Source organism: Jaculus jaculus, chromosome 16 (assembly GCF_020740685.1).
Source record: "Jaculus jaculus isolate mJacJac1 chromosome 16, mJacJac1.mat.Y.cur, whole genome shotgun sequence".
NCBI lineage: Eukaryota > Metazoa > Chordata > Mammalia > Rodentia > Dipodidae > Jaculus > Jaculus jaculus.
The window spans coordinates 435,543-462,661 of NC_059117.1; the positions used below are offsets into that span (position 1 = coordinate 435,543).

General features: G+C 40.5%; 1 protein-coding gene across 2 annotated transcripts in view; it reads right to left on the reverse strand.

Annotated features, from left to right (window-relative positions):
* Pou6f2 (POU class 6 homeobox 2) overlaps positions 1–27,119 on the reverse strand; it is a 482,646-nt gene that overhangs the window by 243,764 nt on the left and 211,763 nt on the right. For both annotated transcript variants that reach the window (XM_004668844.2, XM_004668845.2), the window contains one exon: positions 23,921–24,149. In XM_004668844.2, the coding sequence (XP_004668901.2) occupies positions 23,921–24,149 (229 nt within the window). The remainder of the gene's footprint in view (positions 1–23,920; positions 24,150–27,119) is intronic.

A 27,119-nucleotide genomic window follows, 5' to 3' on the forward strand; every position in this document is an offset into this window, starting at 1 on the left:
CATTTTGAAATTTAATCTCACTCCAATCAGAATAGCTATCATCAAAACAAATGAGAATATGTGGGTGTGGTAGTTTGATTCAGGTTTCCCCCATAAACTCAGGTGTTCTGAATGTTAGATTCTCAGCTGATAGAGATTTGGGAATTAATGACTCCTGGAAGCAGTGTATTGTTAGGGGCAGGTTTATGGGTGTCATAGCCAGTGTCCCATTGTCAGTTTTGGGCACACTCTCCTCTTGCTATTGTTGTCCTTATGTTGGCAAGGGGGTGATGTCCACTATCTGCTCATGTCATCATTTCCCCTGCCATCATGGAGCTTCCCCTCAAGTCTGTAAGCCAAAATAAGCCTTTTTCCCCCTACTAGCTGCTCTTGGTCAAGTGATTTCTGCCATCAATATGAATCTTACTGCAACAGTGTAATTGGTATTAAGGAGTGGTTTCATGTGCTGCTAGACACCTGACCATGTGGCTTTGGCCTTTTGGAGCTGATTTTCAAGAGGAATGTGAGAAGATTTGAAACCTTGGCCTAAGACACATCTTAACAGTGCTCTAAGTACAGCTTGGTGGACTATTCTGGTCAGAGTTAAAAGACCTGAATGTAGTAAGAACTATGGACTGTGAGGTTTGGCTTATGAGGGTAAGAAAAAGCTTTGCCTGAACTGCGCTAGAAGCAGTTTCTGTGAGAGGCTTGCTGTTATGCCTGTGTTTTGAGTACTTGTGCAGGATTGCATTGCATAGAAATGGACTGGTGTGAGTAGAGGGACATGGCACAGAAATGAAATATTTAGGTCAAAACTACTGCCTGTTCAGCTGTAATTGAGAGAATACAACCATTGAGATTGGGCCAGCTAACCTGCATTAGGGCAACAGGAAGAATGTAGACTCTTTTAAAGGGCCCTGAGTGCTCAAAGAGGGTCCTGTTCTTCAAAGTCTGCTTTATTCTCCCCAGGTTTTGGCACCCTACCTGGTATTATGGAGTATAAGAAATGCAGAAAAGAGAGGGTCATTAAACTTGCAACATAGTCTTGTGTTTTGGAAATGGTCATGGGTAGTGTGAAGCAGGTTTGCTGGATGTCTGCATGGAGACCCAATAGATCTGTGAAGATGAACTGTGGGTTGCAGTAGAGACTCTAGTGGAGATACTGGGACCATGAGATGGCTGCTAAGGAAAGCTGCTGGGCCCAGAAGTTTTCTAGAACTGTGAGTAGCCTAGCTAGAGAGTTGGAATTGGAACTCCAGAGACTTGTTGCTGCTTAGAATTTTTGGACTTAGAGACTTGTCACTGATTAGAGTTGTTGGGCTTGGAGTTACAGAGTTTGATGTTTTCCCTGTTTAATCTTTTATTAGTTGAATATCGCTTTGCTATGACCAATGCTATCTTTTGCAGTGTGAGCATTTATCCCATGCCATTATAGATTTTTGGGGGGATTATTTTTTGGTATTATGGCTCAGTTAAAAAATCTTGGATTATGGGGAGGTCTGAACATCATTAGGATTGTTAAAAATATGAGTACTTTTAAAGTTGGACTAAATGCATTGCATTTTACATCATGGATGATTATCAGGTTATGGGGACCAGGGGCAGAATGTGGTGGTTTGATTAAGGTGTCTCCTATAAACTTAGGTATTCTGAATACCAAGTTTCCAGTTGATGGAGATTTGGGAATTAATGCCTCCTGGAAACAGTGTATAGTTGGGGTGGGTTTATGGGTATTATAGCCAGTGTTCCCTTGCCAGTGTTGGGCCCACTATCTTCTGGGTATTGTCCACTTTATGTTGTCCAGGGGTCGATGTGCTGCCTCTGTTCATGCCATTGTTTTCCCCTGCCATCATGGGGCTTCCCTCTCCAGTCTGTAAGCCAAAATAAACCTTCCTTCCCACCAGCTGCTCTTGGTCAGGTGACTTCTGCCAGCAATGCGAACCTGACTGCCATAGTGGGGAAAAGGAATGCTTATTTACTGTTGTTGGGACTGTAGAAACGTGCAGCCACAATGAAAGTCAGTGTGGAGTTTTCTGAAAAGTTAAAAGTAGGGCTGCAGAGGTGGCTTAGAGGTCAAGGTGCTTGCCTGCAAAGCCTAAGGACCCAGGTTCAATTCCCCAGTACCCATGTAAACCAGACACACAAAGTTGCATACATGTCTGTAGTTTGTTTGCAGTGGCTGGAGGCACTGGCATGCCCATTCTCTCTCACTCCCTGCCTCTTTCTCCTAAATAAATAAAAAAAAATTTTTAAGCTGAAAATAGGGCTGGAGAGATGACTTAGTGGTTAAGGTTTGCCTGTGAAGCTGAAGGATCCAAATTTGATTCTCCAGGTCCCACCTAAACCAGATAGATGCACATGGTGGTGCATGCATCTGGAATTCTTTTGCAGTGGCTATAGGCCCCGAAGCCCCCATTCTTTCTTTCTCTCATAAATAAATAAAATAAAAATAAATCTTTTAAAAAAGCTAAAAATAGAGTATAACCCAGCTGTACTACTCCTGGGCATATACACAAAAGACTACATAGCATCCCACAGAGACACTTGCACATCCATGTTCATTACTGTTCTATTGACAATAGCTAGAAAATGGAATCAACCCAGCTGCCCATTGGATGACTAAGGTGTGGTACATATGTACAACGGAATTCTACTCAGCTGTTTAGAAAAATGAAAGTATGAAATTTTCAAGAAAATGGATGGAGCTAGAAAAGATCATACTAGTGAGGTAACTCAGGCTCAGAAAGATAAAAATTGTATTTTTGTTTTGTTTTGTTTTTTCAAGGTAGGGTCTCACTCTAGCCCAGGCTGACCTGGAATTCACTATGCAGTCTCAGGGAGGCCTCGAACTCATAGTAATGCTCCTACCTCTGCCTCCCAAGTGCTGGGATTAAAGGCGTGCACCACCATGCCTGGCAAAATTGTATGTTTTGTATCATATGCAGACCCTAACTTTTAATGTTTGTGTATATGTAAATAAAGGGAGTGACAAAGGGTAAAGGGGATGTAGATAGATAGGAGACCATAAGGGGAAGAAGTATGGGGAAAGGGGAATGACAAAACAACACATGTGACATGAAAGTGGAAGAGGAAATATGGGGAAGGGGAGAGTTACAAGGCAGAGAGAAGAGGGGATAAAGGGAAACCAATAATTATATAAAAATGCTATATTGAGGGCTGGAGAGATGATTTAGCAGTTAAGGTGCTTGCTTGCAAACCAAAAGACCCAGGCTCAATTTCCCAGGACCCACGTAAGCCAGATGCACAAGGTGGCACAAATATCTAGAGTTCATTTGTAGTAGCTGAAGGCCCTGGTATGCCCATTCTCTCCCTCTTTTTCTATTTGCATTTCTCTATCTTTTTCTTTCAAATAAATAAAAAGTAAATAAGAAATTTAAAAATGCTGTAAGGAAATATAATATATATTTATGTGCTAAAAATTAAATTAAGTAGATTCTTTTGTGGTGGAATTTGCTAGTGTTTCTCTGAATATTCAACATGCTTGCATATACCTGAAAAATATATGTACATAGCCGGGCGTGGTGGCGCACGCCTTTAATCCCAGCACTCGGGAGGCAGAGGTAGGAGGATTGACGTAAGTTCAAGGCCACCCTGAGACTCCATAGTGAATTCCAGGTCAGCGTTGGCTGGAGTAAGACCCTACCTCGAAAAACCAAAAAAAAAATATATATATATATATATATATATATATATATATATATATATATATATGTACAGTTGTAATTATTTAAATATATTCATTAGGATGGCTGCTATAAACCAACCAACCAACCAATCAACCAACCAATAACACAAACCAAAAACAAAACCCTACAAAATCTATGCATGGTAGTTCATACCTTTCAATCACAGCACTTGGGAGGCTGAGGTAGTAGGAGCTCTGTGAGTTCAAGGCCAGCCTGAGACTATATAGTGATTTCCAAGTCAGCCTGGTCAAAAGTGAGACCCTATCTTTAAAAACCAAAAATAGGGCTGGAGAGATGGCTTAGCGGTTAAGTGCTTGCCTGTGAAGCCTAAGGATCCCAGTTCAAGGCTCGATTCTCCAGGACCCACGTTAGCCAGATGCACAAGAGGGAACACGCGTCTGGAGTTCATTTACAGTGGCTGGAGGCCCTGGCATGCCCATTCTGTCTCTCTCTCTCTATCTGCCTCTTTCTCTCTCTCTGTCTGTCGCTTTCAAATAAATAAAAATAAACAAAAAAAAAATTAAAAAAAAACAAAAATAAACAAACAAACAAACTTCAGGCTGGAGGGATGGAACTGGGGTTAAAGTGTTTGCCTGCAAAGCTTAATGACCTGGGTTTGTTAATCCAGATGTACAATGTGGCACATGTATCTGGAGTCTGTTTGCAGTGGAAAGAGGCCTTAGTGTGCCCATTCTCTCTTTCACTTTCTTTCTTGCAAATAAAATAAATAAATATATTTTTAAATTTTGTTAATTTTTATTTATTTATTTGAGAGAGACAGACAGAGAGGGAAAGAGGCAGAGAGAGAGAGAGAGAAAGAATGAGTGTGCCAGGGCCTCTAGCCACTGCAAACAAACTCCAGATGGGTGTGTCCCCTTGTTCATCTGGCTAACGTGGGTCCTGGGGAATTGAGCCTCGAACCAGGGTTCTTAGGCTTCACAGGCAAGCACTTAACTGCTACACCATCTCTCCAGCCCAGTAAATATTTTTTTAAAGAACAATAACAAAATATTAGACTGGGGCTGGAGAGATGGCTTAGCGGTTAAGCGCTTGCCTGTGAAACCTAAGAACCCCGGTTCGAGGCTCGGTTCCCCAGGTCCCACGTTAGCCAGATGTACAAGGGGGCGCACGCGTCTGGAGTTCATTTGCAAAGGCTGGAAGCCCTGGCGTGCCCATTCTCTCTCTCCCTCTATCTGTCTTTCTCTCTGTGTCTGTCGCTCTCAAATAAAATTAAAAAAAAATTTAAAAAAAATATTAGACTGACTTTAATTGTTTTAGTAGTTCATTTTAGGTGTCAATCTGACTCAATTTAAGGATTCCAGAAAGCTGCTAAAGAATTATTTCTGGGTATGTCTGTGAGGGTGTTTATGGAAAAGTTGGATTTTGAACCAGCATAGTGTGGGCAGCATCCAGCTGGTTAAGCACTAAAAACTAGGAGACCAAGTAAAGTCAAATTCTCTTTCCACTCTCCTGAAGCTGGAATACCCTTGAGCATGGAAACTCCATGTTCCACAGTTTGTTCAGTGCCCTTTTCTCCCGATCTCAGGTCTTCAGTCTTGGCTGCAAGTTGCATCATCTAAGCTTCTCTGGTTCTGAGACTTTCAGACGTGGGTTGGGCCATACTATTGGTTGCTCTGTCTTCCCCGCTTGCAGAAAGTCTAGCATGAGACTTGTCACTCTCTGTAATTGTTCTGTTTCTCTTGGCAACCATTGCCTTGACCTAATATGGATAATCTCCCCATTTCTAATATATAAAAAGTATGGAAATATATCAAAAATTAATATACAGGCAGAATGGGAAACACTTATTGTCTTAAGTCCACTTATTGAAATCCTGGGTTCCTGACAGAAGATACAGATAGGGTATTGCTGGGGCTGATACCAACTTAGACATCAAGACACCTGTGCTCAGACAAGAAATAGCATCTGAACCTGCCATCACAACAGCAAAGAGACAGCACCATTCCCTAGCCCAGGAAATTAACAAAATTATTAATAGCTCTGATCAGGGAAAACATGTTTGAGGGAAATTGAAACCTGGGCCTAAATAGTGCATATGGTGTATCTTCACTGTTTAAAAGATTCTGTAGGAAAACAATCTCTGCTTAAGGTGAATTAAGCATAATAAATACTGCCAGAGAAACCAATCCAATGGAAAATAAACAATACTTAGTAAGATACTCTGGTACTTAGACTAAAAGACAATCTGAAGAGGTAAACAAAATCAGCATATGTAAATGATTAAAGAGAACTGAGAAAAAGTCAAAGAAAAACTTCTAATAGTAAAATAATGTGCTCTGAAATTTAAAGTAGGTTAAACAATGAACACAGCTGAAGAGAGAATGAGTAAACTAAATGATAAATCTAAGGAAATTATACAAAAAATTACAGCATGAAGTAAAGTCAAAAAAATAGACAAGAGAAGTTAAGAGACTTAAAAACTAGAGTAAAGGATCTAATGTACATATAATAATAGAAGCATAAATACCAAGTAGGATAAATAAAAATAAATCCATGCATAGGTCTTTCATAGTAAAACTAGAGAATCTCCAAGAGAAAGAGAAATAATTTTATTCAAAAACAGTTTAAAAGGGCACATTAGGGACTGGAGAGATGGCTCAGTTAGTAAACAGCTTACTGTGTAAGATGAGAACCTGAGTTTGGATCCTAAGTACCCATATCAAAGCTGAGTGTGGTGTGAGGGTGTCTATAATCCCCATGTGGGAAGGTGGAGACAGGAGAACTTTTGGGCTTGCTGGCTTTCCAGCCTAGCTGAGTCACTGAGCTCTGGGTTCAATGAAAGACTCTGGCTTAAACTATAAGGTAGACAGAAATAGAGAAAAATTCCTGATGTCTACCTTTGGCCTACACACACACACACACACACACACACACACACACTTAAAGCATGTGAATATATATGTACACCACATTCTCATGCACTCATAAAAACATTTTATTTATGAAGGAATGACGATTAAGTTATATAATGCTTACTAATAACAAAATACTGATGTCAGGAAATAACTGGTGTTCCCATTCTCGCTCTCCCCCTCTCTCCGTCTCTTTCTCTCTCTCAAATAAATAAATAAATAAACAAACTATTAAAAACATGAGTAAATGGAGTATTTTTAAATAAATGGAAATTTGCTATTCAGAGACCTTAGGTAAAGAAGGAAAAAGTCTGGAAGTAACACAAATGTAACTTAATGATTAGCACACATGCACTTGTAACTAAGGCTGAGTGAGAATGTAAGTACAATAATCTTAAAACTAACAGATGTGAGAAACAGTAACATAAAGGATGAAAGGGGAATAAACTGTCATTAGCATTTGGGAGGAAAGATGAAAGTACTAAACAGAGTCCTGAAATTAGCAATAACTGAAAGAGTAAAAACAGCCTTCTAAAAGCTATTAGAATTGGAAAAAGGGGACACAAAATTGCATGGTCAAAGAAAGTCCCACAAAATAAGAAGATAGAAATAATTCAAACATAGCATCCTCTGAATATATCCATAGGGATAAATCTCAAAAACAAAACGGCAAAATGCAAGACACATCTACAGTGTGGTATCATGTAAAATTTCAACAAATTCACAAAGTCTGTATTTGTGTGTATATATGTATGTAGGCATGTATGTAGTAAAACTATAAATATGTGAACCAGGTGGGTATTGGTTACTTTTAGAAGGGAAGGAATGTCATGGAATGATTCTGAGTAGATATGGAGATGGTTTTTACTAGTATTCATAGTTTCATTTCTGGAAATATTATAAATAGGACAAAAAAGAACCAAGTATAATTACATATATGCATCATAAAATCCATTACTTTGTAAGATAACTTCAAAATTGATGAAAAATGATTATAAGCAAATGAAGTAAAATGTGTGAATATATTACATATGTAAATATATAGATACACAGATATATGTGTGTTTTAAGTATTTCAAAGTACCAAGTGTGAGTTTTTGAAAAGGAAACATAAATTTAGATTTGAATCAATGGAAGTTGCTCATAAAATCCAATCCTTTTTCTCTGTGCACATAAAATCCCCAAGTGATTCCTAAACTACAGCAGCAAGCTTACAAAATGTCTTCTCTCTGATGTTTGCTATCGAAGTAGATCCCTTGTAATTTTCTGCTTGAGGTCCCAAAATTGAAACATATGCTAATTATCCTGTTTAGTCAACATAGCTATTAACCAGTGCAGCACATCAATGAGACGTAGGTAGTTCCTTTAGGCCAACACTGCCCATAACATACATAAGGTGAGGAATGCATAGGAGTCTGATATCCAATGCTCAGTAAACAATGAGCAGGGGAAATTAATTTTAATGGTATCTTGGTTTTAACTTAATAAGTCCAAAATATCATTTTAACATTTTATCAATATAAAATGAGATAATTTACATTTGTGTGGATTTTACATTTATGGCATATTTCAATTTCCACTGCCCCACTTTAAATGCCAAGCATCCATACATGCCTGGTGTGTGGCTACCATATTGGACTTTCAGCTCTCAAGAATAAAAGCAGCTGCCATTCATTATGCACTTAGGGTCAGGCTCTTTGCTATGCGTGTTTCTATACAGCATCATGTTTAATATTTAAAACATAATTTAAAAATAGCCCAGGAAAACCAATTGTATATCAACATAAGGCTGCTGCTGCTGCTACGCTCACACAGCCAGCAAACAGTTGGGCAGGGATGAAGGCTGGCCAGTGTGGTTCACTTCCCGCTCCATTAACCACTGGGGTTTGCCTCAGGGCACAGACTTTGACCTAATTAATCCTCTCTTGACCACTTAGCTTTCTTATTAACTGAGCACCTCAAATCTTTTCCTTACCAGACACTTGGGGTTTCAGTTAAATAAATGCCTTATTTGGATGCAGAGCCAAGGCCAGACACACCCCTCTCTTCTGCCTATCTCTTTTCGAGGGGCTGGAAAATGGGATCCAATGCTTGCTATGTCTTCAAATCACTTTAAAATGAGACAAAATGCACTGGAGCAGCAACTTGCAAAGGGAAAGGATAAGGATGTCGTTTAGCTCAGCGTAGTTGCCATCGAGAGCCTTCTGTCGGCCTCCACTGTTCAACGATTTGGCGAACTTCGATTTCTCTCCTCTCTGCAAGGTGTCCCTAGTTGGGGAGGTTGCACACCTTTTGTGCTCTCCTCATAAACTGGAAGTGAGGAATGGCACAAAATCAAAGGAAATAAAACTGTGGCTGCTGTAGCTGCGGGGGTGCCTGCTGCATGTGGCTTCTACCATATTTCATCTGTGCTGACACCTTTCACTCTCAATTATTTGGCTGCTGTCAAAACAAATCAATCAAATTATAGCACTGCGTCTTTATGTTAGCATTCCATTGTAAGTTAGCAACATTAGCTTTGAAATATATGGAAGTATAAATTTTATCTCTACTATTTATTTAATGCAACTTCTCCTGTGTGAGTTACTTTCCAAATACAGTAAACTCAAATTATCTTTTGTCAAATATTGAATACATATAGATGTTCTCCCAAGAATTCCTAACATTATGGCACTCAGGGGAACTGAGATGCACACATTTGTATTAATGGACCTATACATATGTACTAATCCTTATCTAGTGACAAATGGCAAAATACTATATCCTTTCTGACTGAAATCTTGGTGAGAATAGTTGTCAAATATATTTTGGAAAAAGAGTATACTGAACAAGGCATAAAGATAAAATGGATTAACAATTTCAAATATTAATCTTGCTTACAGTTTTACCATGCAAATCATTTTAAAAATTATATTTCTTAAGCTGTATTTTACATAGCATAGATCTTCTTCTGTAGTACTAGTAACTAGAACATTCCAGTGTTCCAGTCTCTGACTGATAGGACTACAGTAGGATGACCCAAAGAGGATTTTTTTCAAATAAGAAGAAGAGAAAAGGCTTCAAACATGTTCATTTTGAAATTTTTCAGGCTACAACTTTATTTTTTAAATAATAGATTTAAATCAATGGAGTTATTTTACAGCAAAAAGAGCAAACACTGTTGAGGCTTTTATGTCCAAGTTCTTAAAATAGCTCCTTTTACATGGGAACTTGGAAGTCCTCAGAAGATTAAAAAGCTAACTGACAGATGTACTTTCTTTAAAATTGTCCTTCTTGCTGCATTCTATCTAAGAGATAAGCAACAATCAAAGAGTCCAGTGTGAAGGTGTCCATTTTGCCCATGAAAGAGAACAGAGCACAGACAAAATTCCAGGAGCCCCACTTTCTTCCTTGGCTTTTCCCCTTCAGAGCCTGAATTATGGGGTTCCTTCTATGGCCATTCCTCCCCCCAATAATATCAGCTCTCTCTGCCTCCAGTCATATATGCTGATGGTTTCTAATACTGGGATCTCAGGCACAAATTCTACTCTACATTCCAGTGCCATGAATTCTCGGTGGCTACTGGTTTCTCTTTTTAAAGGGTTCACTGGAAACTTGAGCTAATCATTTTAACTGGACAAATGACGTCCCTTCTCTTTCTCCTTATCCCTCTACAGTTAAACTGTCACTGAGTCTCGGAGTCTTACTAACCTTGCTTCTTTACTGCCTCCTGCATCAAGACTCTGTTCCACACCACTGCCTCAGAGTCTTTGGTCCTGGATTACTGCAAATGGCTCTTGATAAGATTGGGTGCCTACCAAAGTAGCTGGCAAAGAGAAGATCTTTAGGAAGATTTTATGAATTAGAGCAGTCGGTGTCTGGGCATAGCTCATGGTGGGGTGGTGGAGGTGGAGGTGTTTAGCTTTTTTCTGAAGGGAGCTAGAAGTAGTAACAATGTCCTCTCACTGCGCATCTGTTCTAGGAGAGTAGTTCACTGTGCCCTCCTCTCACTGTGCATCTGTTCTAGGACAGCCATGCACATATAGATGATTTTCTTGGAGAACATTAGCTCTCCACTCTTTTTAAAATTTTATTTTTATTTATTTATTTATAAGAGAGAGAAAGACAATGGATGCTCCAGGGCTTCTAGCTACTGCAAACAAACTCTAGATGCATGCACCACTACTTTGTGAATCTGGCTTATGCGGGTTCTGGGGAATGTAACCTGGGTCCTTAGGCTTCGTAACCACTAAGCCATCTCTCCATTCTCTAAACAATGGGCAGAGAGGAATTGTGGGCAAGGGGGCATCTTCATTGTTTTCAGCACCTCTCCATTTAACAAGTCTGCACCTCTCTCATACACAGAAGTCTGTTTTATTTTTATCTCCATAGGAAAGGCCAGCAGGGATACACACTTTTCTTCCTTCAGTTTGGTGATGGAGTAAGATTGAGAAAAATCTCCAGGTCTTTTCCTTTCTCAGGCAGGTGTTCATGCCATTTTAGCAGTGAATATCTTGGGAAGGAATGATTCTCTTTGCCAGTTCTCATGGCTGGCTTGGAATGTAATCCAGTTTGCAAATACTACCACAGACACATTGGTAGATGCTGTGGAGAGCTCTAGTGGATTTATAGCAGTACTATGTGAGACTGGGGATCACATTACTTTCCTTCCTTCTGCTTTGAAGATAATGCTTTGGTGTCACTCTGACATTTATGTGGCAGCTGGAAACCATTATTCTTTGACAATGCTTTATTCCATTGACAGTATCTCTTAAATGCACAGGATGCTGGTCACATTCTCATTCCTGTATTTTTTGTTTAACCCATGTCCCCAGTGCCTTAATGGTGCCCACTTCAAGGGTAATGTACTGAAGAACAGGCTTTCCAGGTGATGTCAAGAAAATGTCCAAAGCCTTGGACACACCACAGCTCCTCTTCGTGACACTCCTTTCTCTCATTTCTCCCTTTCTTCCTTCCTTTTCCTTTCTCTCTCTTTCCTTATCTTCTTTCCTTCCTTCCTTCCTTCCTTCTTCCTTCCTTCCTTCCTTCCTTCCTTCCTTCCTTCCTTCCTTCCTTCCTTCTTTCCTTCCTTCTTTTCTTTCTTATTTCTTCTTTCTCTCTTTCTCTCTCCTTTCTTTCCCCTCCATCCTTCCCATCCTCTTAATTCATTGCTTGGGTAAGCGTAACGTGGTGCCTGCATATTATGTATGGGCCCACGACACATCCTGTGCCTTTGCTTGCTGTGGCTGGAGCAGAATGTTGGGTGCTCCACGCCATCACTCTTCAACTTGTTCTTAGATGAGTCAGAGACTCTTAGTGATCCCAGAGCCTGCCATTTTCTCACAAGCTCAGTTATTCTCCCTCTACCCGGGGCTGGTGTTAGCAGACACATGAGGCTGTTCGAGTGAGTTCTGGGGACCAAACTGGAATAGCTCTCAGACCTCCTCTAGCCCTCATGCTTACACAAGAGGTTCTCTCAACCACTGGGCCATTTCTCCAGCACCTTCATAAATTTTTGATGGCAGATTTGGTCTCATCATGTGGCATGTTACATGGGGGCTCTTCCGAATCCCACTGCAAATGTGACTTTATGCACTGGGCTTTTTTTTCTTTTAACATTGTGCGTGGTGACAGCCAGCTATGTATCATTGAATAATAAAAGCTCAAATCTCTTCTTCTCACTCTGTGAGAGGCACTGCACTGTCCTTTTATTTGAGTAGTATTATGTCTCTGCTGTCATGTTCCTGGTGTCACTCAAGGGGGGAGGGAGCACTAGGGCAGTGCAGAAGTAGAGCATAAGGTGAAGTAGTGTGCAAGAGAGACTTGTCATCAAGAATGCTATCAGTGTCCAGTCATGTGACCATTCCACCCATACTACAACCTTCAACCAGTATTGCCAACATGCTTAAAGACAATTTCACCAATACAAAATATTTTATTTTGAGAATTAATCTATTTTGAGTTAAGAGGTGCTTTAAAAAAAAAAACAAGATATAGTAATAAGGTTAAGACAACCTTCTTTTGGTGTGGAGGTGGTGGTGGGCTTCTTTTAAATGATTGGGATAAAATCGCATACATACATTTCAAATCTTTATTATTTTCTGCTTCTGAGAAATGGAAATAGCAATCCTTTAACAAGGGCTTCATAGGAAGCATTTCCATTAGCAGGCTTTGTGCTCAGGCTTTTTGTTTTATTTTTATTTTTTACTATTTTTATGTCAGCTCACATTCTGAAATATCCTAGCATTTCTCATCTAAAAAAAAAACCTGAAGAACATTTTACAGGTAGTAAAATCCCTCCTTCACATGCAAGCATATAGTTGTGTGACTATTGCAGTGGTTAAAAAAGAAGAGGTGTGTCAGAGGTTCCTATGTCTCTTTTATGGTCGTGTCCTTCAGCTCAACCTTGGCCATCATCAATCTGCATTTAGTCCCTTCAATTTTATCTTACCATGAGTTTTAGATAAAGGAAACCATAATTTCTGAAGTGCTAATTTGTTCTTTTATGTTATTCATTTATTTTAAACGTGTATTTATTTATTTATGAGGGAGAAGAGAGAAACATGAATTGGTGCATACCAGGGCTTCTTGACACTTCAAATGAACTCCAGATGCATGTGCCTCTTTCTGTATCTGATGTTATGTAGGTATTGTGGGCCCAAATCTGGGCCAACCAAGGCAGACAAGCTTGGCAAGCAAGCACCATCAACTGCTGAGCCATCTCCCCAGCCATAATTTTATATCTTGAATAGTTCATATTTGTTCCAGATAATTATCCAATTTTATATTCATCAGTTGAATTCTATAATTTAAAGAAATTGTTGATGGATATGTTCCAATGAGCTACACACAGTCTATACAACCCAGTGGGTTCACCTAGTGGAATTATAGAATCTCAGTGGAGGAAGAAATTTTAAGTTATAACCTAAGTCAAATTCTCTGCAGTTTATCTTCCATGCTATGCTATTGAGGCAATGTGGCACTCTGTAATATAATGCCAATTAATGCTCCTCTGTCACCCTTTCTAGTGTTACATCTTGGTCCTCCGTGCCACTGACAGCAGGCCTGGCTGAATGACTTGCCTAGCTCACATGAAGTGAGTGGTGCTCACAGCCACGATCCAGGGCTTTAAAAGCCTCTGGGGTCCTGCCATTATAAGAGAGCCCTCCCCAGTGAAAGAGGCATTCCAAGGGATGGCCACCTCTTCAGCCTGGATCCTAGAGTCAGAAAGAGGTGCAGCAGAGTTCCTGCCCAACACAGATACAAGCCAGATAGGAACTGGTTCACAGCTAATGGCACTGTTGTGGGAGCTTGTGGAACCTTTAGGAGGTAGAGCCTACCCAGAAGAAATAGATGGCTGTGGATTGTGGGGGGACAGGTCATGAGGGTTACAGTCCTTTTGCTTCCTGACATTGCTAACACAGTGTGACTCAGATACAGCTGCTTGTGCCTGCTCTGCTGGAATGAATAGCACCTCCTCAAACTGTTAGCCCAAATCAATCCTCCTTTAAGTGGCCTCTTGACAGATTGTTGGTCACAACAAGAAAAGTAACTATGACACTATTGAATTTCAAAACATATTTCTTACATTAATAAACTTCATATATTGAAAAACAAGTACAAAAACATGCTGATTGTCAGACTAGTATGATTTATTTTACTTGTTTATTTGTTCTATATATCTGGATACATAGTTAGACCTGCCCTCCAGAACTACATCTTAGCCATGAATTCTGTTCTTCCTAATAAAAGATTTTTAGCCTTTCATGATTCTCATAAGCAACTTTAAATTTTTAGTGTTAATCAGGCATAAATAAGTAAATGCAAACATATACTCACGAAAGTAGATTAATTGCATAGACTTTAAGAATGTTCATTTCTAATATATATATCTATGACAGCCACTGTCATATGTAAAACATACATATAAGATTTCTCCATATGCTCCTTTCATGGGTTTTCATGCTATGTGTGATTCCTTATATTTGAACAACAGAAAACTTCATAGGATCTGTTACACACTGTTCTTATGCACTCCCTATAATAAGTGCTTGTTCAAAATTTTTATTTTGTTTATTTATTTGAGATAGAAGGAGAGAGAGAGAAAAGAGAGAAAATGGGAATGTCAGGACCTCTTGCCACCACAAAAAAATTCTAGACTCATGTGCAACTGTATGAACCTGACTTCATGTGAGTACTGGGGATTTGAATCCAGACCAGCAGGCATTTGCAAGCAAGCACATTTTATTACAGGACCAACTCCCCAAGAGCTTAAGAGCTCTTGGCAAATGCCTACAAATTCTTTCAAATTCAGTGACCACCCATCCACCCACCCACCCTCCTATCATTTGTCCTTGAGCACCTATTGCCAGTGAACTTGGCATTGTGCTCTGTTCTCAGTCAGACCATTGAAGCACATAAAGATGCTGGTCACTGGCGTTACATTTAGAGCGGCCAGAAACGGACAATTGTGGGAGCGTATTCTTCTCTGCAGCACTAGGGCCAAGCCACAGAGCAGCTCCTGACAGACAGCGGGTGGGCCCAAATATTCCTCAAAAACAAACAAAACCCATTTCTGATATGTTGTAGATGGTAAGGGTGGGTGAATAGGTGAGAGCACACTTGATGCTCTTTGGGAACAGAGATTTTCAGGAAATCACCACAGCCTTTGCAGAAACCCTTGAATACAGATGTGTGAAAAGCATACCAAAGAGCCAGTGTGACCTCACACCAAGGCTGCTGTTGAAGACAGCCTCACCTTGCTGGGATGAACTTCCAAGCCAGATACAGTTTATTGGAGGAAGGGATTTATTTTAAGCTTACAGATCCAGGGAACGTTCCATCAGTGGCAGAGGACTCTGCTTCCATACACCAGAGAGGAGAGAGGCAACCAAACAGGCTAATAGGAATGCAAAGCAGCAGCCCAGGCCATGGTGGGCAGGAGCCCAGGCAGACTCGAACTTCCACTTTTGTGCTGGAATTCAGACCCACCCCAGTGACACCATAGGTCTGGGCTCCAGAATGCCCCAGTGACCCCTCCTCCAGCCAGGATACATGCATTCACACTCAAACCACCACAGCTGCCTTAATTGAAAGAGAAGAGCATGGTGGTAAAAAAGCAAAAAAAAAAAAAAAAAAAAATAGAAAGGAAAAGAACTAGATTCCAGATATATGTTTGGGGGGTGAGGAATTTGGGAATTTGGGCACATGGAACTGATGGGAAACAAAGACGGGATCCTTGTCTTTTCTGAAGCAATTGTCCATCTTTCCAAAGGATCTACAAGTCCTTAACTCTTGGAAGCTTCAGGTAATCTTTCATGCCCCAAGCTTATGTGAGAAATACACAAACAGATTCTGTATGTATCCAAACAAAATTAATATATCCTTATCAAATGTGGGCATGGAAGTACCCTGAGGTATAGCCATGGTGAGGATAATGGCCAAGGATACCTCTCTGCAGACTCTTGTGATAGTTGGCCTTAATTGTCCACTTCACTGGATTCAGAAACACCTTGGAAATACATCTCTGGGCATTCATTTTATAGGAGCATTTTCAGAGAAAATATCTGAGAAGGAAGCCTCCCTTAGTATGAGGGCACCTTTCAACCAGGTCTCAGGCAACCAGTGTACATGGTCTCAGGTAACCTGTACATGGTCTCAGGGAACCAGTGTACATGGTCTCAGGGAACCAGTGTACATGGTCTCAGGGAACCAGTGTACATGGTCTCAGGTAACCGGTATACATGGCCTGTTTCTACTGTTTCTTTCTGCTTTCAGCCACTTGAATCAGACACCTGTTTCTTTGATCTTCTAACATGTACTTGACACCAGCAAATCTTCACACAGCTTCCAGGTTTTTAGCACTCAATTGGGGTACTGAGGCTTCCAGCTTCTTGGACTGAGAAACTGTCATGGCCTCTGTCTCTTCAGAGTACAGATGGCCATTGTTGAACTGCCCAGGCTCTATCATGTAAACCCATCCAATAAATCCCCTTTGTTAATATATATGTAGATATGAATAATTATGTATACATAAATTATACTAGTTCTATTCCTCTAGAGAATTTTACAAAGTACAATCCCCCAACCAGGGAACTTCTCCTGGTCCCAGTGGAAAGCTCTTTCCCAGTATCTACAGACTGGGATAGTGAGATGACTGTGGACAGACAAATGGCATGTTTTTATGATGGAAAACACTTTGAAATGAAAAGAAAGTAATTACCAATATAGACATATGTATTACACCTACAAAATGAACGAATCTCAATGACACTATGCAGAGTCACACAGCCAGATGCAAAAGAATGCATATAGCATGAATTCATTCATGTTAAGTTCTAGAGCTAAGCGAATCTACACCTAAGCAATTCCAACATATCATATTATCATGTACAAATATTGACTTGGAGAAGACTATAGCTGAGAGATAGCTTGTCTCCCAAAGTTTCATGAGCTCACAGTGCTGCAGTGGCGAACCCTTTGACAGGTGAGCATAACTGAAGGGAACAAGGTTCCAGGAAAACCTCCTTCAGAAGGATTAATACTGCTCTTAGAGGGAGTTAGTTTTCTGGGATGGGTCTTTTGTCTGAAGCTACCCCATGTAATTTGCCCCTTCTATAAGATCTGCTTCTCTCCCCACTTCTCTATGGTGCAATTGACAGAATCTCTTACTAGAGGTCAAACGTACGGTGCCACTAGATTTCAAACTTTGAATTTCCAAACCTGTGAACTGAATGAATCTTTAAAAAATATATATAGAGAGAGATCACTGAGCATCTGGTATACTGTCATGATGACACAAAACAGACTAACTCAGGGACCCAGAGGAAAGCAAGACAGGACTCATGTCAGAGCAAAGGACAGGAAAACCCTCCATGGCCTCATTTTTTTCTTTTTTCTTTTGCAATTTGCCTTGAACCTAATTGCTTTTCCATGTTCAGGTTAAGTAGTACTCACTAATGTACTTTTGGTCATTAATTTAAATGTTTTGCTTGACTTAACTGGAATGTTCACACACTCAGACATAAATCTACAGAGCTCCTTTGTGTTCTCAGTTTGTGTCACCTACAGTGATAGGTAGGTCACTTTGTCTTGTGATACGAAAATAAGCCACTACTTGGTTCATCTGTCCTGCACATAGGCCCCCTTTGTGGCCCCGCTAACTCTGGTGCTGCTGCTCTTGCTAACATCGAGGCTGGCTAGGCAAACGTTCACATTTTCTACCTAAGTTTAAGAAAAGATAAAAAGGTCTAATAGTTATATGAATCCCATACAAGATTTTATTTTGTTGCATCACGCAATAAATCTGCTTTTATCTTGGAACAACTACACTTCATAGTTTTAGTATAGTTCTATTTTCCAAGCTAATCAGCAAAATGGAAGATGAGGTTTTATGCCTTTTTAAAAAATTGGTGTGTGTGTGTGTGTGTGTGTGTGTGTGTGTGTGTGTGTGTGTTGTATAATATGTATGCTTGGGGTGTTTATGTATATGTATACATGCATATGTGCTGTATGCATGCGTGCAGAGGCCACAGGTGGATGCAGGAGTCCGTCTCTATCACTCTTCCATCTTTTAGCCTTGACACAGTCTCTCACTGAATCTGGAGTTTGCTGTTTGGTTAGACTGGCTAATCAGCAAGGCTCAGGGATCTTACTGTTTCTGACCCTCTGATCAGTACTGGGGTTACTGGCATGTATGGCCAAGCCTAACATTTTCTGTGGGTCCTAGGGATTAAACTCAGGTCCTCATCTTGTGTAGCAAGCACTTTTACCCCTTGAGCCATCTCCCCAGTCCAAGATTGTGATTTTTAAAGGATTTTATGACTTGTATGAGAGATAGCCATAGCAATTTTCCTTCTTTGATGTTGATAGGCATTATTAATCTCATTGTGGTTTGCTTATAGCCTCCTGTAATGGAAGCCCTCTGTCTATGGCACAAAGGACCCAGGAATGCAGGGACCCAGGATTAATAATGGTGGAAGGTACTTTGAAGGGAAAAGGTATGCTCAGAGGGAAGACAGGAGAGAGTACAAGTGTCATCTGTTTGGTGTTGGGAACAAAAGTGGTGAGAAATGGACCATTTCTAGGTCTTATGTGAAAGCTCAGAATAGAGTACCTCTGGGCTTGAACTTTAGCCAGAATGCTCCAGAATTCTGAGTCTAGAATAGGCCTCATCCTTAGCCCCTGTTACACAAGGTCCTACTGACATTGACAGCTCTCAGTGGACAGCTAACAGAATCTGTTATCCTCCTGTGTCCTCAAATGAGGGAAGTCTCATATGTTCCCTCATAGCACCATACTCTCCTAACTTACGCTTTCTGACCCACATTTGAACCCACATTGACTAGGAAGACCTCAACACAGGTCAATCAATCTCCAGTTTAACTAGTGACCTAAAAAGGAAATGTAAAAAAAGAATTCTTATTCCAACAGGTCATTTCTCTCATGGATAGTCTAAAATTCTAATACATATGAAGAGAAGGTGATATACTTGTTAGCTAGAGATATCAGTGGAAAGCCTCTTATAGCTTTATGCATTGGAAAGATGCACTTACTCAGAGGAGGAAAGGAGCTCCACGAGGGAACCTAAGTTATGGGATAGCTAATCTGTGTCATAGATCAGCAGAGAGTATGGAGTAGGGGAAGATGGAACATGGCATGTGAGTCATTCTGGACACAGAGGGTGGACAGCTGCAGACAGAAAGGCAATCCAGTTGCAATATTGTGTCTGGGTGGCCCTCTAAGGCTGGCGCCTTCCTGGGTTGGACTGAGGCCACCTTTTTAGCACTTCCTAGGATCTTGTATAATGTCCTGTCTCTGCTCTTCTGACTCTTTTCACAATCATACCTTGGCATTGATGAGAAACTATTCTTCTGACAATGAAAACCACCTGCAGACCATGAGGATGGATTTCCTGATGGTTCCGAATTCTCTGTATCAATAATGCAAATCTTTCCCTGGATAAAATCTAAAATTAAAGGGCTTTGGTAATGCTACCCTTATACAAGATATTTCCTCTTGGTCTTGAGGACACAAATATTCCAACATTGGCTAGCATCCTCACTGGAGGCCAGAAGTGGGGAAGAAAGCAAGCCAGGTCATGAGGGCACTGTCAATCATGGGATTCCCAGAATCTGCTAGAGAGCCTGCTGGTGAGATTGGGAAATGCTATGGGCTGAAGGCTTGTGCTCTCCCCAGATTTGTAGTAAAACCTATTCCCCAAAGGTGGTAGGATTAGGAAGTAGGGCTTCTAAGGAGATGGTTACATCACAATACTGGCATATGGGGTCTAACTTAAAACAGAACCCCAAAGAGATCCTTTGCTCCCTCAGTGACTGCAGAGAGGAAACAGCTATCTGTTAACTAGGCACTGAGCCCCAGTGAGAACTGAACTTGCTAGTGTCTTAACTTTGGGTTTCCAAGCCTCCAGAATGGTGAGAAAGAAGTCTACTGTTTACAAACCATCAGGCCTCTGGTATTTTGTTAGCACAGCCCAAACAGACCAAGATATGGGACAAGTCATTTTTGAAAGAGTGCTTTAGAATTTCATTTCTTAAACTTGAACACACCTAGGAGTCACCTAGGGATGCTTGTAAAGTCACATATTCTCTTCTGTGGGTCTGCACAGAGCTGAGATTCTGTCTTCACAACAAGCTCCTGTGGCATGCTGGCATAGCTGTCTGGGTCAGGGTTCTGAAGAGCTAACTGTGACCTGAGCCCTGCTGCCCAAGCAGAGGAGAGCCACTCTCAGCATGCAGAGCACTGCTGTAGCCCTCATGAAAGTACACACAAGTCACTCTTCCAGGCCGAGAACTAGTCCATGTTACTTGGTAGGGGACTAAAATGAACTAGCTCTCAGCAATATTAGCAAAAAGGGAAAATAACTGAAAATTTACCCCTGAATTCCAAGCCATTAAGAAACCGAGGCTGGAAGTTTCTCTTTCATCTCATTCTCTTTCTTCTTTTTTTTTTCTTGTAAATTTATAGGGTTTGAGTTAGGAGAATGTGTAAAGTAGAGGGTTAGTCAGGAAGGCTGTGAAATCATCAGAGACAACTCATGTTGGCCAAGCAATTTTATGAATGGAGAATCTAGCCCTTCACAACAAGGAAAAAGAGACTGTCCTGGGCTAAGCATAGCATCATGAATTTAATTCAGACTAAGCCTGTTACATTTCAGTCCCTCTTCACACACATTGCTTCAATTTGTGTGATAAGATCACTGGGGAGGGTGGAATGCTTAGTATAGACAGACAGGCTTACTGGATACATAAAGGTGCTGAAAACCTTGAGCTGAAGTTTTTGTATTGTGCAGTGGACTATGAGGAGCGAACAGCCTTCTGCCTTCTGCCTGGCCTGTGTGTAGGGATTCCTCCTATTAGACTGATAGTCCATTTGTAGGACAACCACTCTTAGAAAGGACTACAGGGCTCGAGGAATGGCTTAGTAGTTAAGGCACTTGCCTGCAGAGCCAAAGGAGCCATCTTTGATTCCTTCGGACCCGCATAAGCCAGATGCACAAGGTAGCACATGCATTTGGAGTTTTCAATGGCTGAAGGCCTTGGCACAACCATTCTCTCTTTCTTTACCTGCAACCCCCCAATAAATAAAATAAATAATATTTTTTAAAGATTAGAATTAGGGCTATCTGGGACTCCCTCAAAATAGACCAGGACCCTGGAAGATGGCAGCTGTCCATACACGCTCTACTGTACCACCACGTTCTACAGTACAACCTGGAGAGCTGTACGTTCCATCAACTCTCACTAGTCCTGTTATAGATTACATTAGGTCACCTAAAGGTGGCAAGATTTGGGCCTTGGGTTGAGTACTGGCAGTTGAATTATAAGGTGGCAATTCTCAGGTGATAAACACTGGTAAAGATCACTTTGGGGATATGGGACTTTTTGATCATCACCCTCGAACTTCTCATAGGTTAACCAACCCTTTCTGGTTTGCATGGAACATTCCAGGTTTTAATGTTGACAGTACTGTGTCCTAGGAAACCTTCCAGTTACCATGAAACCAGGATTGTTGACTTCCCAAGCTAGTGAAGTCTAGACGTTGGAATGTCATGTGGGAGGATATGAAAGGAGAAGCCCAGGTGACTGGAAATTAGAACTTTCCTGTGTTCCACAATAATTTGGACATTAAAGAAGATGTTGAGGGAGGAGCTCAATGTTAACACTAATTAGTTAATTTCCTATAGCTAGCTGAATTTCAACTGCAAGGAATTATGTTATTATATTACTTTTTATTACTAGGGATGGAACCTAGGGCTTTGCACATGCTAGGCAAGGAATGTATCACTGAGTACAACCGCCAGCCCAAAGTATTTTATTTTAATGGGGAGAACATTTGCTCACACTTGGGTGATAAACAAGAGCTTGTTTGAGACTTTGAATATACTTCTGAAGATGATGCCTATAGGAAAGTTATATCAAAAGACCAAAGGATAAAAAGAACTAACACTTGTGTTGGTGGTGGTGCTGACACAAGCAAACTTGGGACTGATTTTTCTGACAGTTGAGTGGCCAAGAAGAGTCAAATTCTAAACCCCAAATTCATGCTTAAACTTGAGATTAGAACCAAAATCAAGGTCTTGATGGAAAAAAGTAGCCATTGGGCCATCAGTAATTTTGAACCCTTAAGATAACAGACACTGAAGCCCTAACAACACCAAACTATAATGAAAAGGCTCTTCAATTTGCCCTCTGACTTTGGTGTCCTTCTTCCCAGGCAGGGTTAGTGTGTGGCACAGGTGCCCTGTCTGCTGATGTTTATTTATAATATTCCACATAAGCACAGATGTAAATGGAAGGGTGCATTTTTATAATGCCTATTTCTTCATTAAGATTTCATCATCTACCTACATTAAGAAGCTTTGCCCTACACTTGCTCTGTGTTCACCTTGAGTATTTTTTCCTGCTTTATTTGCTTCATCTCTCGTTCCTGGCTTCCCAGGCACTCAAATTTGAAACAAGCAAAGTTTGTGCATTAGCGTATCCCTGGAATGCATAATTTATGAATGGCAGGTTTCTTGGCACAATTTAATGGTATAAGAGAGACTCTATTTTAAATATTAAAATGAAAGTTAAGAAGTGGCAACAATGGGTCACCAGAACATTCAGAATATAAGGAGGTCCAGAGTTCTTCACTTTGTGCTTACTGGTGTTTCATTTGTGATTTTGTGGTTTATGCAGTTTAATAAACTACACGGAGCCCCAACATCTGTCTAATTTAAAATGTACTGAGCACTTACCTAGTTGAACCTTCATTCTGTAAAAAATGTTAACTTATTTAAATGCTAATTTATATAAATGAGAAAATTAAACTTCTTTGAGTATTCCAAAATAGTTTTCCTTCCAATAGTCACATTCAGAACATTTAAGAAAATATTTAAAAAATTTATTTGCATGCATGTACATGTGTTGTGTGTGTGTGTGAGAGAGAGAGAAAGAGAGAAAGAGGGAGGGCACTCATGTGTGCCAGAGTGTTTTGTTTTCCTGAGTGTGTGTGTGTGCGTTCACCTGTGTGTGGGTGTAAGACACACACAGAGTGCACTCATGTGTGCCAGAGTCTCTTGCAGCTGCAAATGAATGCCCATCACCCAGCTTTATATGAGTGGCTGGGGAATTGAACCTGGGTTGGCAGGCTTTGCAAGCAAGTGCCTTTAAACACTGAGCTATCTCCCTAGCCCCTCAAAACCATTCCAACTATAATTATTTCACCTCTGATGGAATTTTTTGAAAATAAATCAGTGTCATTGTACTAAAACTTTTGAAGAAAAGTCCAGACTTTGAACATCTCCTGAGAACAATGTTTCGTAGGGGAAGTTATAGTTTCATTCCTCTCACATGCCTACATAACCCAAGAACACACATAATCTGCTCAATACAAATCATGAGCTCAAATGACCTGATCTTTGCTTAATACTTACAATGCAAATCTATTTCATAGAAAAATGAATATTAATTATTCCAAATGATATCTTGTTTTAGAGGTGTTCCAACCACTTCCACACAAACAAGTAACAGCTAACCTTTCTTCACACTTAGCCAAACTGAAGAACTCTTGAGTATTATAACTCATGTCTACAAACAACAACATAGTGATTTTACATTTCAGTGCTGATGGGTACTCAGAATGGCTTCTGGAAGATCTGAAAGGCTTCCCTATTCGTGACAGGAAATCAAAGCCACAGCTTGAGCAAGTGAGATCATTAGACAACTGGAAATGCTCGTCCTACAGAAGCCTTTCGTGAGTCTCAGAGTGCAGGCCGCTCTGTCTCCCGTTCCCATTCAGGGCACCTTTCCTGGCCACTTCATAGAACGCTGCCAGTGGGCAGTGCTCTGCATGGCGCAGGGAGACAACAGGGTTGTTTACCTTGTAGATTTTGCAATGGCAGGGTCATAATGCCTCCAGCTGCAGCTGCTGCTACCAGCCCTTGGATGTTGGTGAGGTTCGCTGTGGGCAGTGTGAGGACCAGGCCTTGCTGACCACCTAGCTGTCCGGCCATGTTGAAGGGGATGAGAATGGGCTGATTCAAGGCTGGGGGTCCGCCCGGCATCACCCCGGCCACAGCAGAGGCTAACTGCTGGGCCGTCAGAAGAGGCTGTAACAAAACAAGAGAGACTGGCTCACTTTCTAAAGCATGGTCTTTCCATTTTTTTCAGGTCAGAAAATCCATGAAGTCATAGCAAAAGCATGCTCTGTCCTAGAGAAGAGATTGTGTTGATTGAAAAATAGTTTGAAATTATATCTCACTTACTAATTTGGAAAATTTCATTCAGTTTTTAGACGACCTCCAAGGAGCTCAAATATTACTAAAAGCAATCCTTCATCTTCATGTATTTTTTTCTATAGTGTTCCAGAAAGATCTTATTGAAATTGGTGGGGGGTTTTTGTTCAGAAAATAGCACCAAAGTATTATTTTCAAGTGTCCAATTAACAAAAATTATATGAGAGGTTTCTTTAATGCTAGGCAGCTTGTAGTTACATTCTTATGTACAACCATGACCACAGGACATTTATGGTTCATGGAAATACATACATGCCAAGAGCAGCAAATACACTTATACCTGTTTGATCCAGATTGTACTACTAGGATAAAGCTTAGAGATAGGATTCAAAGGGAAAAAAATGAATGAGTAAAATGTGCATTACATTTCAAAATATGTTAAAAATCATTTGTTAGAGTGATAAGCTTGGTGAGACACTGCTTAGTCGTGAATGTGGATCATCTTGATGAGGCTGGGAAAGCAGAAAATGCTAGTTATATGAAAATCTGGGTGAAAAAACAAATGGATAATATTAAAATCTTAAAATTTTATATGCATAATGTCAAGAACTGAAATAGATTATCAATTTTATTCATCTTTATATCTAAAAATGCTATTTTTCTAACATTCTTTTAAAATATATTTATTTATTTATTTGAGAGAGAGAGGCAGATAGAAAGAGAGCAAGTTATAGTTGCATCAGGGCCTCTTCCCACTGAAAATGAACTCCAGACACATGAGGCACCTTGTACATCTGGCTTTATGTGGCTACTGCTGAATCAAGCCTAGACCATCAAGTTTGCAAGCAAGCACCTTGGATTGCTGAGCTATCTCCCCAGCCCTCCTCTAACATTCTTTGACCAGTGAAAGTTGTTATATAAAAATACATGTTTAGGTCCACTATTGACCCAGTAATACTTTATTGGTGTGGAAAGGCAGCCAAATGAGAAACCTGCTTGAGTGTTGAAGTGGGGTCTTCACCAAGGTCATGAAGCAATGATCTCTGCTGTGATAAACACTGGTAACTGTAAGAGTAATTTGGTCTACAGTCCTTAATCCAGAACTTTCCTCACATCCTCATGGAGCAACAGAGTGAAACATAATCAGATGCTCATTTTTCCTTGGTGTGATGATTTGATTCATGTCTCCCCCATAAACTTAGGTGTTCTGAATGCTAGGTTCCCAACTGATGGAGATTTGGGACTTAATGCCTCCTGGAGTCAGTATATTGTTGGGGGAAAACTTATGGGTATTATAGCCAGTGTCCCCTTGTCAGTGTTTGGCACACTTTCCTGTTCTTGTTGTCTACCTGATGTTGGCCAGGAGGTGATGTCCACCCTCTGCTCATGTCATCATATTTCCCTGTAATCATGGAGTTTCACCTCAAGTCTGTAAGCCAAAATAAATCCTTTCTTTTCCCACAAGCTGCTCTTGGTTGGGTGACTTCTGCCAGCAGTGCAAACCTGACTGCAACACTCAGTAACCAATACAAAACTTAATCAGGGTGTTCAACTTTCTCCTTCAATGCAGATTAAGTCTCTAAAGGAAAATAAATTTAAATATGAGCATTATAAAGCCCAATATTTAATAGCCAGACACTATTCTATTGCTACCAGTGCCCTACCAATGAGGTACATGAAGATAAGTAACTTGTGGGAAGTTCCATTTCTGTTACATGGAGAGGTCACACTGAAGTCCAGGTAGACCGCTGCAAAGTCCATGCTTTGCCCCTCCTCTGATTTGAGGAGCCTACTTGGGGCTGCTGTTCTGAAGAAGGATGGACAGATATGCCCCATCTTTGGCCATTCCTCTCCAGTCTTCCTGCACCCCTTCAGGGGAGACTGGAGAGGCTCTGAGGATGCTAGAAGCCTAGTTTTGGACTGCTGCTCTAGACCCCATAGCCTAGCTCCTAAAATATTTTCTAAATTCACTCCAAGTAGCTTGTTTACCTTTTTGAAAAATAGAGTCACTTTCAGAGGCAAAATGAACAGAATAATAATGAAATCGAATAATAATAATAATAATAATAATAATAATAAAAATTATAAGCTAGCTCTCCCATCCTGGTATGTTTCACTGCTGATTATGATATGCAGCTGGAAGATGAGACGTGCAGTGGCTCTTGATTGTTGGTCAGAAGTTTGGGCCTGTAGACTTTTAAACATTGTATTTATGGGCTTAAAGTGGGGGTCTCTATCTCCAGTTTGTCACAAAGCGACCACTGCTATGAGTCCCCCATTCTGCTCACCTAACCTGGAGGGACATGTTAGGACCAGTATGTGCACACATTCAGGCACACATAAACATATACATGTAGGAGGTAAGAGGAATGACATTATGTGCCTACGGCACAAGGAAGCCAGTTGCTGATATCCCATAAAATTCTCTAGACTTTGGGGATACAGGAGGTTTCCCTGTAGGTATCACATCTGTAGACACTGAGTTGTCTAGGCCTTGAGGAGGGTGATGGGATCTTAGGGCACTGGGAGATCTCTTGGAGACTGGAATAAGCATGTAGAGACCAGTTCAATATTTATACTTGGGCAAGTCCTCCTAGTGCTGAACCAGGAACTACAATGACAGCAAAGGGGAGAAAAAGGCCTAAAGAGTTCTCTCCATCAAAGCAGGATGAACTCTACAACTTTCATAGTAGATGACAGAGGTTAAAGAAAGCCCAGCCTTTTAAAATTGTGTTCTGCAGCTCTATATAACTCACATCAGAAGCTGCAAAAAAACAAATATTGGACTTTAAAAAGTAATGAATGTATTTCTTTATTAATGCAGGAGCTATGTGTGATGTACAG